The sequence below is a fragment of the Rhododendron vialii genome, chromosome 1a (genome assembly GCF_030253575.1).
Source record: "Rhododendron vialii isolate Sample 1 chromosome 1a, ASM3025357v1".
In the NCBI taxonomy this organism is placed as follows: Eukaryota; Viridiplantae; Streptophyta; class Magnoliopsida; order Ericales; family Ericaceae; genus Rhododendron; species Rhododendron vialii.
The window spans coordinates 16,238,809-16,251,015 of NC_080557.1; the positions used below are offsets into that span (position 1 = coordinate 16,238,809).

At 38.9% G+C, this 12,207-nt stretch overlaps 1 protein-coding gene across 4 annotated transcripts; it reads left to right on the forward strand.

The window, feature by feature from the left end:
• Positions 1 to 414: 414 nt before the first annotated feature.
• Positions 415 to 10,982, forward strand: LOC131307925 (subtilisin-like protease SBT2.5). 4 transcript variants are annotated; one of them, XM_058334691.1, is made up of 11 exons: positions 415 to 565; positions 1,097 to 1,311; positions 2,731 to 2,875; positions 2,984 to 3,375; positions 3,506 to 3,601; positions 3,716 to 3,788; positions 4,827 to 5,112; positions 6,923 to 7,248; positions 7,679 to 7,946; positions 8,365 to 8,646; positions 10,192 to 10,982. In XM_058334691.1, the coding sequence occupies exons 2-11, from the start codon at positions 1,136 to 1,138 to the stop codon at positions 10,596 to 10,598; spliced, it is 2,451 nt and encodes an 816-aa protein (XP_058190674.1). In that variant the 5' UTR covers positions 415 to 565; positions 1,097 to 1,135; the 3' UTR covers positions 10,599 to 10,982. The 4 variants fall into 4 exon arrangements, with proteins under 4 accessions (XP_058190674.1, XP_058190658.1, XP_058190683.1 ...); XM_058334675.1 differs by having other exon boundaries at positions 445 to 741; XM_058334700.1 differs by having other exon boundaries at positions 445 to 741; positions 1,116 to 1,311.
• Positions 10,983 to 12,207: the final 1,225 nt, after the last annotated feature.

The following is a 12,207-nucleotide window of genomic DNA, read 5'->3' on the forward strand; positions in this document are numbered from 1 at the left end:
AGGAAAGGTAAATGATACCGTCAAGCCGTTCGGCTAAATAAGCCAAGTGGCTTATTTTTTGTTTTTATTCAAATTTTTTTTGTATTTGTTAATTTTTCGTCAATTTTTTAGAGATTATTGCTTCGTCATGACGAGAAGAATCTAAAAAGTAAAAAAATACGATCGAAACCTAATTTTTTGAATAAAGACAAAAATAAGCCAATAAGTCAATTTTTTCGTTTTTATTAAAAAAATAAATTTCGATCATAATTTTTTACTTTTTAGATTTATTTTATTATGAAGAAGCAATAATTTCTAAAAAATTGATAAATACAAAAAACAATTAAATTAAGATAAAAAAATAAGCCAAGTGACTTATTTAACCGAAAGGCCGGATTTTAATAATGATATCAATGCGACCCTTTATCCCCGGTCACCTGTCTGTCTGGCGCGTCCATAAAGTGCTAGCCCTAACTACTCTCTCTCTCTCTCTCACTCTCACTCCCCACTTTCCATCTGGTTCCCTCTGGATTCAACTAATGCTAATGATCCCTCCGTTCATCACCTATTTCTACTTGATCACAAAGTAATGTAGCTTATTCCCCTTCCAAATTTGGTTGCTTGAGATGCTGTTTTTATCTTTCATGTTGGAAACGAGGCTTTTCGGTTGATTCCTTTCTTGGGTCACTCTGAGGGTTAAGATCTCGTCTTTTGCTCCGATTTGATGATTTGATCCGGTTTTTGCTTTCACACCTCTCAAATGTGACCTTAGTTTAAATTTTTTTGATTCCTTTCTTGCATACTCAGGCTCATAAATGTGTTTGTATATACATATATCTATCATTATACTGGTATAAATGTACTAAAATGTTAATAAGAGAGAATCAAATATAACTTTAGTGAAGCCCGGGGCCGAAGTTAACGAGGGCAAATTTGTGGCCCAAGTTTTGGAACATTTGGCCTTCGTGATACTTGGGTTATATTGTGTACCCAGTTTTTTACTTTACAGTTTGGGCTAGAAAAATTGCACAACAAGCTAAGTTTCGATTGCTTTTGATGTTGTGGAAGGAGTAATTGTTAAGGTACTTATTTTCGGCTTGTGGCTAAACTGAAACAGACTATCTGAGTGACTGTAGTTGGCACTGGATCAGCAAAAATGGTGGCTATGGAGTTTGGGTATAAAATTCTAATGCTGTTTAGCATTTTGGTTTTGGGAAAGGCGGAGGTTTACATAGTAAGGGTGGAAGGAGAGCCAGTGATAAGTTACAAAGGTGGTGTTGATGGCTTTGAAGCCACTGTTGTGGAGTCTGACGAGAAAATGGATGTTAACAGGTACTCAGTTTTTTTTTGGGTGTATTTTGTGTTTCAAATGTCAGGAAAATCAATTAAGTTCATTGAATTCATATGCCCCTTTTCACCATCTTGCATTCGAGTATGAATGTTCTTGGATAGTGGCTGCTAAAATGTATTTTTAGTTCGAATTATTGGCGTCTTCCTATATTTGCGTAATTTTGACTGTTTGGCGTTTTGGATCTTTTATAGTATTCCAATAATTTTCAGATTATGGTATCTTTAGACACTCTCATAGTGCTACACACTTTCTTTAAGCCTTTCTGGCTTAGAGTAATTCGTTGTTTTAGTAGGATAATAAGTCAACACACAGATTGCAATCCTGGGATTTTCTTGTGAAAATAAATTAGTTTTAGTTATTAAGGAAAACCATAAGTGAACAGGTAGCTGTGGACTGAGCTCAAACGAAAAAATAGGATTCATGTACCCGACTCCAGTTGATTGGGGCTCAAGGCTCAGTTAATTTGTTTGGTTTGGTTTATTAAGGGAACCCATCTGCCCACAAAAAAACAAATGGTGGAAAAAGTTTCCTTATAGGTTAAACTAATGTAACACCTATTGCATTTAGATAGGTTTCTTTATGAAGGAGACTTAAAATGTTTCTTAACATAAACTAGGTGATTTTCAACTGCTTCATGTTCTTAAATTTGCAGAAATTAGGTGTGGTTTCCTTTTGTAGAAGATTAGAGACGATAGAACTCCAAAGTCTAGTTTCCATGTTACGCCCTGCTTCATTTATCACATGTTTACATGTGATTAGTCTACCCAATTATTCCAATATACTTTGGAATTCATCTAATACGTGAACACTTGCAACACACTATGCTTGTGGCGCATGGATGCATGTAGCCTCCGTTTATTGAGTTGGGTGGGTCCAAGGCACATGTGAGCCTCCAAACCAATTAATCCGCACCATTTTGGAGAAGTGTTTATTGTGGACGGAAAAAGGTTCTCCAGTACTGGGACGTGAAGAATAAAATAAAACGGTTTTTCGTTTTCCTTCTTGTATTTTTCAAATTTCTTCTGGTTTTATCTATTTTCAAAATTTGAAAGATAAATTAAATATCAAGTCATAAAAGCAAAGGGAAAGAGGGGCGGCGCTGTGTTTTATGCTCTGAATGGAGATGCTATCACTGGTTCACCTTGTACCCCTCTCTTGCTGCAGCTTGTTGGCTGTAGCTGGGGAACCGCGTGAGACTGTTTAAGGTGATCAGTTGTGACATTTACAGCCTCATTTTTGCTTACTCCTTTGCCATTGCTGCTGTGAACTGGTGACACCCTACTCATGCCATCCAGCAGAGAGACATCTACGCTCTTTGACGTCTTTCCTTGCTTACTTTATTTTCCCTGTGTATTTGGCTCTTTTCAGTTTATTTTCCCTGTGTATTTGGCTCTTTTCAGTGAAAAAGTGACATCTTACTCTCGTCACTTGGAAGAGAAACATGATATGCTTTTGGGGATGCTGTTTGTTCGCGGGACCTACAAGAAACTCTATAGCTATCGGCATCTAATTAATGGATTTGCTGTTCACATTTCTCCTGAACAGGTGACAATTTTGAATATTGGTACAAATTTTAATGCGAAATTTTGTTCACTACTAGTGTTCAGTCCTATAGCTATCTGCATTTTCTTACACCAGCTAATATATTAGTAGGCTGAAATTCTTGGAAGAGCCCCTGGTGTTAAATCAGTGGAGAGGGATTGGAAGGTGAGGAGACTTACGACACACACCCCACAATTTTTGGGGCTTCCAACTGGAGTATGGCCAACAGGAGGTGGCTTTGACAAAGCTGGAGAGAACATTGTAATAGGATTTGTGGACTCGGGGATTTACCCCCACCATCCAAGCTTCGCAACCTACGAGGAACCATATGGGCCTCTTCCAAAATATAAAGGAAAATGTGAAGTGGATCCTAACACCAAAAGGAGCTTCTGTAATGGGAAGATTATTGGAGCCCAACATTTTGCAGAAGCTGCAATTGCAGCTGGGGTATTTAATCCTGAGATTGATTTTGCTTCTCCCCTAGATGGCGATGGACATGGAAGGTTAGAGCCCAGAAGTTTCTGTGACAATAAATATATTGTGAATGTTATGCTACCATTCTTTCGTTTCTTATTTGCTCTTTCTGTTTGTCTGCCTGCTGTCCCGCATGACATGATTTCTGGTGCTGAACAGTCATACAGCAGCTATTGCAGCTGGTAATAATGGGATTCCTGTGAGAATGCATGGACATGAATTTGGGAAAGCTAGTGGAATGGCTCCTCGTGCGAGGTGGGAATCATTGACTTCCACCAATAAAGAAAGATCTTGTGCTAATTGTTTCTTCATCCGTTTTCCTCAGTATTAATCGTTTGAGTGACAATCCCTGTGCTTGTATCTATTCAGAGTTGCTGTGTACAAGGCACTTTACAGGCTTTTTGGAGGTTTTGTTGCAGATGTGGTTGCTGCTATTGAACAGGTAAACCAATGCCAATCCCGAGTTGCAGTTATAGAAAGAGAGCTAGTGTTGATTTTTATTTCAGTTGCCCTTCGGTAATGCAACCTGTATAGTCTATTCATGTTACTTTCTTGTTTCAAGCAATAATGCATGTAGCACACTCACAATATCAGATTTGCAAACTTTGATGGGTAACTGTTATGGTAGCTTTACCTTTTTCACTCTCAAATAATTCATGGCCTTTTGTGTAATATGATGTAGTAATTGGTATTCTGTATTATTTTCTGTTTCAAATCTCATCAACAATGTGGTCTTCCTCCATTGGATTTGTTATAATTTTTGTGGTGATAATCCCAGTTCGGGTTATTCATTTTTTGTTGTTGTGGCCCATACGTTAACTTGGTCTTCATCGTGTAAATGCCTTCGAGTTTGGAAAAGAATATCAGCACCATTAGTGGTATTTATAATCCTTTATAGACCTCTTTTGAGACTTTAAAGTTTCTGCTCCATTAGAGAAAACATCCCAGTATGAACATTAGTTTGCAGGATTCGAGTATTGAAACTACGGTTCCACATTATTACCTGTTTTAGCATTGGAACAGTCAGATATATTCCAAATTTTTAGAAGGAAGTAAGTAATGTGTAAAAATTCTAGTTACAATAGTTTGTACATGCATATGCATTTGTATGCATGTTTGCATTGCAGGTTTTCTTGTTACCTGTTTGGATAAACTCGCAGTTAGTTGATGGCCCTTTTATGAAAATGAACTGACCCTTGGATTGGTTGGTCCACCGACGTTTGGGAAATAGCATCTTGCTACAATCCATTTTGAAATTGTTTTTGAAGTTTGGGCTGTATTAACGAGGCATCTTTGTTAGCATTTATGTTGGCTGATAACTGATTGGCTCCATGTAAGAAGCATCTTGATGGTCATGTTGTTTCCAAACAGAAAATACTTATAATTCTCTTCTTTCTGATAGAGAAAACTATTGCGGACTTCTGTTTGTATTTCTCTTCCCAATTTCAATAAATACATAACGAGAAGTTTATGTTGACAGGCTGTTCATGATGGTGTGGATATTCTCAATCTCTCAATGAGCCCCAACAGTCCTCCGGCGACCACGAAAACTACATTTTTAAATCCTTTTGATGCTACACTTCTTTCTGCTGTGAAAGCTGGAGTGTTTGTTGCACAGGCAGCTGGAAATGGAGGGCCTTTTCCCAAAACTTTGTTGTCCTATAGTCCATGGATGGCATCTGTAGCTGCTGCAATTGACGATCGCCAATACAAAAACCATCTTACTCTTGGAAATGGGAAAATCTTGCCTGGAATGGGTTTGTCACGTAAGTCTCTCTTACTCACTTTGACTTGCTACGCTTAGAGAACAAACATTGCTTGATTTCCAGAAAACTGTTGCATTATTTATTGTATTTGATCTAGAAAGTAATATTTTCGATTCAACAGATTGGTAATATGTGCAGTCTAATGGAAAATACTAACAAAGAAACGGCCATTAGCTTAACGTAGATTTATTGTCGATTCGATTCTTAGTTCGACAAAGCAACATGTACAAATTTGGACCTTTTGTCTTTTGACATATTATTCTGGTAGATGCGAAGAAAATGATTCGTCTGGGAAGTTCAAACCTCGATGAATTGGTTAGATTTTTCACCAGTTCGGACTAATGATGTTAATGTCCCATATGACATGGTTCGGCACTTTTTCAATTTCTCTCTAGACATGAATGTTCGAGGAATGATGAAGCAGACGATTATCCTCATTGTTAAAGTTTTCTTTTCCTTTTCCTTTTTCTTTTTAGCCATTTCTCTTCCCTATTTTGTATTTCTAATTCCTTCTAATTCTCTGTTGAATTCTGAAGAGCACGGAGGTCACATTTTTGGAGCCTGCCTTAGCTGTCAACTATTTTCTATCAGGATTCAAATGATAGTGATGTTTTTCTTGCACTTGTATGCATGTGTTCTACCAGCCTAAGTCACCTGAGAGCATAAAGTTGAGTGACTATGCTAGCTACCTCAATGAGTCAAACTCCAGACTGGTTTGAGATAGTTATTTAATATTATTATAGCTTCAGCAATTTTGTGATAAAAGTGTATGTGGATGACGAAGTGGGCTGATGTTTGGTAACCTGGATACACATCTGGTTGGTGCATCATAGTCAACTGCCAGTTTTTACCAGGATTGATGAAGACAGGTTTACAAACATGCAATTATCGAAAATGATATTGGTACCGATGGTACCGTAGGGAAAATGCACCGATGGCCACCGGACGGCCGATCCGAGCCGTCCAAAAATTTTAAAAAACAAAACCGAGTGGGCCAACGCGGGAATCAACGGCATCTGAGGTGTGTAGGGTGCTTGATCCGAGTACCCCTTTTTCGTCTATATATGTGTATATACACGAAAAAGGGGTTCTCTGATTAAATACCCTACACATCTCGGATGTTGTTGATTCCCGTGCCGGCCCACTCAGTTTTGTTTTTTAAAATTTTTTGGACGGCTCGGATCGGCCGTCCGGTGGCCGTCGGTGCATTTTCTCTACGGTACCATCGGTACCAATAGCAGTACTCTGCAATTATACTGCCAACATTGTCTTTCAAAAAAAAAACTACTGCCAACATTCAGATTTGTATTGGGTTACAAAGTTTCTGGATTTTATAGTTCTGAAAAGGTGGAACAAAGGGTTCGGTTGTGAACAAGGGGGCTGAATTTGGCCAGATTGTTCACGGGTTACTGGATCTTCAGAGAAATGTTGCTAAAACTTCCGAACAGCCCTAATTTTAGGTTTAACGCATCAAACCTAAAGTTTTAGTAATTGTAGCTGGCCATGTATCTGAAGGACTATTGTAATATATTTCTTATGGCAGTAGTGGAATTCCTGTACTATTTGGTATGTTCCCTTCCAATATTACTCTACGAGATACCTTTTGGGCAGCTTTTGGATGCTTCATAAGAAAGTTCTTTTAATGTAATAGCTCTTGAAAGGAGCTCTTACTATGGTTTGGATACGAAAATATTTTTCTTAAGCAGCCTCCAAACGATTTCTTTTCCACTTGCTTGTTAAATGCATTTGACTTTTAGTTTGCTGTCATATCTGTCTTCTGGAAGCTGAATGTGTCTCATTCTTAATTCAGCTGCTACACATGCAAATCGAACATTCACAATGGTTGCAGCCAATGATGTTTTGTTGGATTCTTCAGTAATGAAGTACAGCCCTTCGGATTGCCAGAGGCCAGAAGTTTTACACAAAAACTTGGTGGAAGGAAATATTCTTCTTTGTGGCTATTCTTTTAACTTTGTTGTTGGTACTGCATCAATCAAGAAAGTCTCAGAAACTGCCAAGAGCCTTGGTGCAATAGGTTTTGTTCTTGCTGTAGAAAACGTTTCTCCGGGAGCAAAATTTGATCCGGTTCCTGTTGGAGTTCCTGGGATTGTCATCACAGACGTTAGCAAGTCAATGGTAAATATCTAGGATTCCACTTAAGCATATAATTTCTCCAAGTTGGGAGCTTAATTTGGTGATCTTCATGATTACTGTTTAAGTTGTAAGTGTCCCATAAAAGTGGGTGTGGTGGTGAATATATGGGGTCAATTCCTGTTTTAGCTGAACATTTTGAAAGGATTGGGTTAATCAAGACACTTAAAAGAAACAAGAAAAGTGTTTTTCAAATATCCTGCACCGAATACACGTTTGCCATGTCTGAAATGCTTTTTAGCTCGATCCTCCCTTATGATTGCCATGTATTAGTAGTTCAAGTTTGTTCTTTGGCACATAGCAAGCCATTATTTGGTGTCGAAAGTTTGTTTTTATCTTTCATGTCGCATATCCATCTTGCTCCTACTCATGGTTATATTATTTGGGACCTGGTGCATGGGTTTTCTTGATTTAGGAGCTTATAGATTATTACAAGATATCCACAGCAAGGGATTGGACTGGTCGTGTGAAGAGCTTCAAAGCAACAGGCAGCATTGGGGATGGACTCATCCCCATACTACACAAATCAGCACCGCAAGTAGCTTTGTTTTCTGCTCGAGGTCCCAACATAAAGGATTACAGTTTTCAGGATGCGGATCTACTGAAACCAGACATTCTAGCTCCTGGTTCTCTAATTTGGGCTGCATGGGCTCTGAATGGAACAGACGAGCCTAATTACCTTGGTAAATTCCCTTTTCCATTTAGATATTTGATTACGGTTTTAAGCCTCTAAGCTTCTATTTGATCCAGTGGTGGAACAAATTTTGTCGCATTTTGTCTGAATAAAATATCTGATACGTAGAATGAAGGGGTGAAACTCTTAAGTCAGCAATTTCAAAGAAAATCTTAAGTCAGCTTAATTTGAGCTAGCAAATTGGGAAAAAAGGTTTTATTCAGTTGGGGCTTTGCGTGTTTATTTCGCCTTTTTTAAATTTTTTTTATTTTATTTGGAGTGTTATGGTCCTTTTGTTTGATAAGATTCATAAGAAGACAACATTTGGCCATTACCATAAAAGCCCAAGTTCTTTTCTTCTAAGAAATCCTATGTGAGTTTTTTTTTTCTTTTACTCTAATAGTCTAATCCGTTTTTGATTGATGCAGGAGAAGGGTTTGCTATGATATCTGGGACTAGCATGGCTGCGCCTCATATAGCAGGAATAGCAGCCCTTATAAAGCAGAAGCATCCTCATTGGAGCCCAGCGGCGATTAAATCAGCCTTAATGACAACATCAACAACACTGGACAGAGCAGAGAGACCCATTCAAGCTCAAGTGTATTCAGGTTCCGAAACCGTGACACTGGTCCCAGCTACACCTTTTGATTATGGAAGTGGCCATGTTAATCCCAGAGCCGCTCTAAATCCTGGCCTCATCTTTGATGCAGGTTCTCCCTCCCTTTCTTTGTGTGTCTCTCCCTCTTTGTTTGTGGGCGAGTTTATGTGACGTGTTTGTGTTAGACTTGTCCCACATCGCTCATCTAAGCCACCCAAGCTTGGTTAATAAATTCTAAAGGTTACTCCACCTATTGCCAATTAGTTTTAGGTTGGAACCCTCCAAGAAATCTAACATGGTATCAGAGCTAGGTCTTAGGTGGCCTCACCTCTCGTGGGAAAGTCTCTGTCATCTCCGTCGCCCGAGTCAGTCAGTCAGCTCCTGGTCTGTCACCTCCACGTGCATCCGGGCTGCATATGAGGGGGAGTGTTAGACTTGTCCTACATCGATCATCTAAGCCACCCAAGCTTGGTTAAAAAATTCTAGAAGCTACTCCACTTATTGCCAATTGGTTTTAGGTTGGAACCCTCCAAGAAATCTAACATGGTATCAGAGCTAGGTCTTAGGTGGCCTCACCTCTCGTGGGAAAGTCTCTGTCATCTTTGTCGCCCGAGTCAGTCAGTCAGCTCTTGGTCTGTCACCTCCACGTGCATCCGGGCTGCACGTGAGAGGGAGTGTTAGACTTGTCCCACATCGCTCATCTAAGCCACCCAAGCTTGGTTAATAAATTCTAGAGGCTACTCCACTTATTGCCAATTGGTTTTAGGTTGGAACCCTCCAAGAAATTGTTTCTTTAGATTGATATGTTGACTTGAATTGGAGCTGGTGTGGTAGAACATTGGTCCGTTGATCGCTGCTTTACGTTGTGATTTATTTATGTCAAGTGGGGGTACTTACAATAACATGTAAATTCAGGACTGAGATAGCCGTCACTTGACTGATAAATGCATCATTGTGACCCATAATTCCACCCACCTATTGTTTTATAATTTTTTTTAATTTAGAGAATCAATCTATAATCTTGCAATCAAAGTACTTTTCCTGGTCCACAATAATGACCTCAAAAAAATCTATTTTATAGGTCGGTCATTCCGTTGTCAGTTTTCAGAAATGTCATGACAGATCGATTTGTAAGAATATGTCATTACAGGTTCCTTGACTTTGCCCCATAATCCCTCTCCTCTCGTTTGTTAGCTATTGTTTTTGCTGATTGAAAAGGAACATGGGTTTTAGACATGATGGCTAAATATATCTGTGGGTACCTAGACAATAAGCTTCAGGAGTCTATACCCCTCGGTTGTATGAAACCATACCTAATGATAATATATTTTCAAATGTAAGTAGTTCATTGAAAATGTGTGGGAATCCGTGCGAGACTCTATAGTGAACTAGTGGGCGGATAATTCCATAGCCATGTATCTGATTGTTTCTGTTTTAAATTCCTTAGAGTGAACTAGTGCAGGGACCAAGTCTATTTTAAGGTGGAATTTTTTTCAGTTAGTCTAAAGTTAGATATAAATTTAATTTTGGCATCGTGTTTCCGTGGAATTGTGAGATGCAGCATGAACTAGTGCATTGGATAATTCCATAGCTATCTCTGTAACTGTAATAAATCTTAATCACTTCATTGCCTGAATTTGTTAAATCTGTTTTGTAGGTTATGAGGATTATCTGGGCTTCTTGTGCACCATACCCGGAATCGACGCTCAAGAGATCAAGAATTACACGAATTCACAATGCAACTACACTCTAGGCCACCCCTCAAACCTCAACACCCCATCCATCACTATTTCCCACCTTGTGGGCACTCAGACCGTGACACGCACGGTGACAAATGTCGCTGCTGAAGAAACCTACGTCATCACAGCAAGAATGGCACCAGCTGTCGCCATTGAAACCAACCCCCCGGCTATGACTCTGAGGCCGTCTGCGTCAAGGAAATTCACCGTGACTCTCACGGTCCGATCGGTGACTGGATCGTATAGTTTTGGAGAGGTTTTGATGAAAGGGAGCAGAGGGCACAGAGTCAGGATACCGGTGGTGGCTATGGGTTACGACCGGTAGATCTGCGTTTTTCCGTTCTTGGTAGATCTGGGTTTTTCTATGATAATGATATTCTTTCTAATATCTGGGAATAAGATATAGGGAGCTAGAGGTATTTGGTCTGAAGCATTTATGTATATGTAGAGTTGTAAAGAGATATATATATATATGTGTATACGGGGGGAGACTCCTGGTTTCTTCCACAAACGCTAAGTTTTGTTGTATAATGTGGTGAAATGCCCTTGTATTCACTTCCCTTCTCACAGTGCATGAATTCGCTTTGGTTCTTGAGTAATTTTGATGTAGGGAGAAAGGGGAGGGTTAACAATGGTTTTCATCTCGCTTTACTGTTGTATTATTGACTCGTCTTTCTTATGAAGATAAATCATATATTGGTTTGCCACAGTTTGTAGGGATGAGCATCGTATTGTGTCATATACCGTGTCATTTTGGGTTTGTTTCAAAACTCTTGTTGACATAAATGTGTCAAATATCTCAATCATAACCCGACTCGCTCAAAACTGTGTTATATCAGGTTGACATAGATAAGACCTTTAATTATTTTCTAATATGTATTTTAGCGTAGAAACTAAAAATACATTGATTAGAAAATTCATTATTCAGTTGGTTTTGATCTGGGAAAAAAAATAAATTGTAATGGGTTATATACTAACTATTAGTTCTTGCCCGTGTCTACGGCACTACGCACTCCGGTTGGAATTACTTGTGCTTATGGCACTTGCTAGCTAGTGGCTCAAACATAAAATCAATTCATTAGTGCGTAGTATGTGATCCTCTTCTTATTGGCACGAAAAAGAATTACCCGTGCTTACGGCACTCCTCCAACTAAACTTTTAAGCTAGCTATAAAGAACTATCAATTTGTTTATAGAATCCCAGTAAATACCAAGTTAAAATAAAACTATTATGGGTCCCTCACCACATACATTAAACCCATTTGCAGAAATGAAAGAACATATTAGAAACCTATAAATCAAAAACCTCAATGTAACTTGAATCACTAATAGTTATCAAACGCCATAAACTAACCATATAGAGAGTAAAAAAAATTAGTTCGGACCGCGAAAAAAAACAGGCTATCGAAAAAAGCTATGGAGAACTTAGGCTTTGGTTGAAATACCTCAGTGTAAGCGATCACCGGAGGCATAGTGCTTGCCCGTGTGCCTACGACACTACCCACCCCGATTGGAATTGGCTCAATTTGCTGAAAATTATGTACCCATGGAGTTACTATTTTGAAGTTCAATATCTGCCAAGGCTTGCATCAATTTCTACCCATGTAGACACGGGTAACTCGATGATAATAGAAAAAGGAATGGAGAAAAAGAAAGAGAAGGGTCTGAAAATACATGGACCTGGGCGCGAATTATATTACTAAACTATCATTCAAAACGGAACGTGAGTCAAAATAACAAAACTCGATTATGTGTAACATTTAACAACATACTCACCCACCCACACCAAAAAAATCACCCAAATTTCTTGAACCCTTGAAACAGGCACAAATTCCACCCGGAACAACAGCTAGATTAAAATTTAAACACTACTTACACCCTGGAAAGAAACATACATCAAAAACTCCCAAAGGAATGTTTCACACGGCTTTCAAA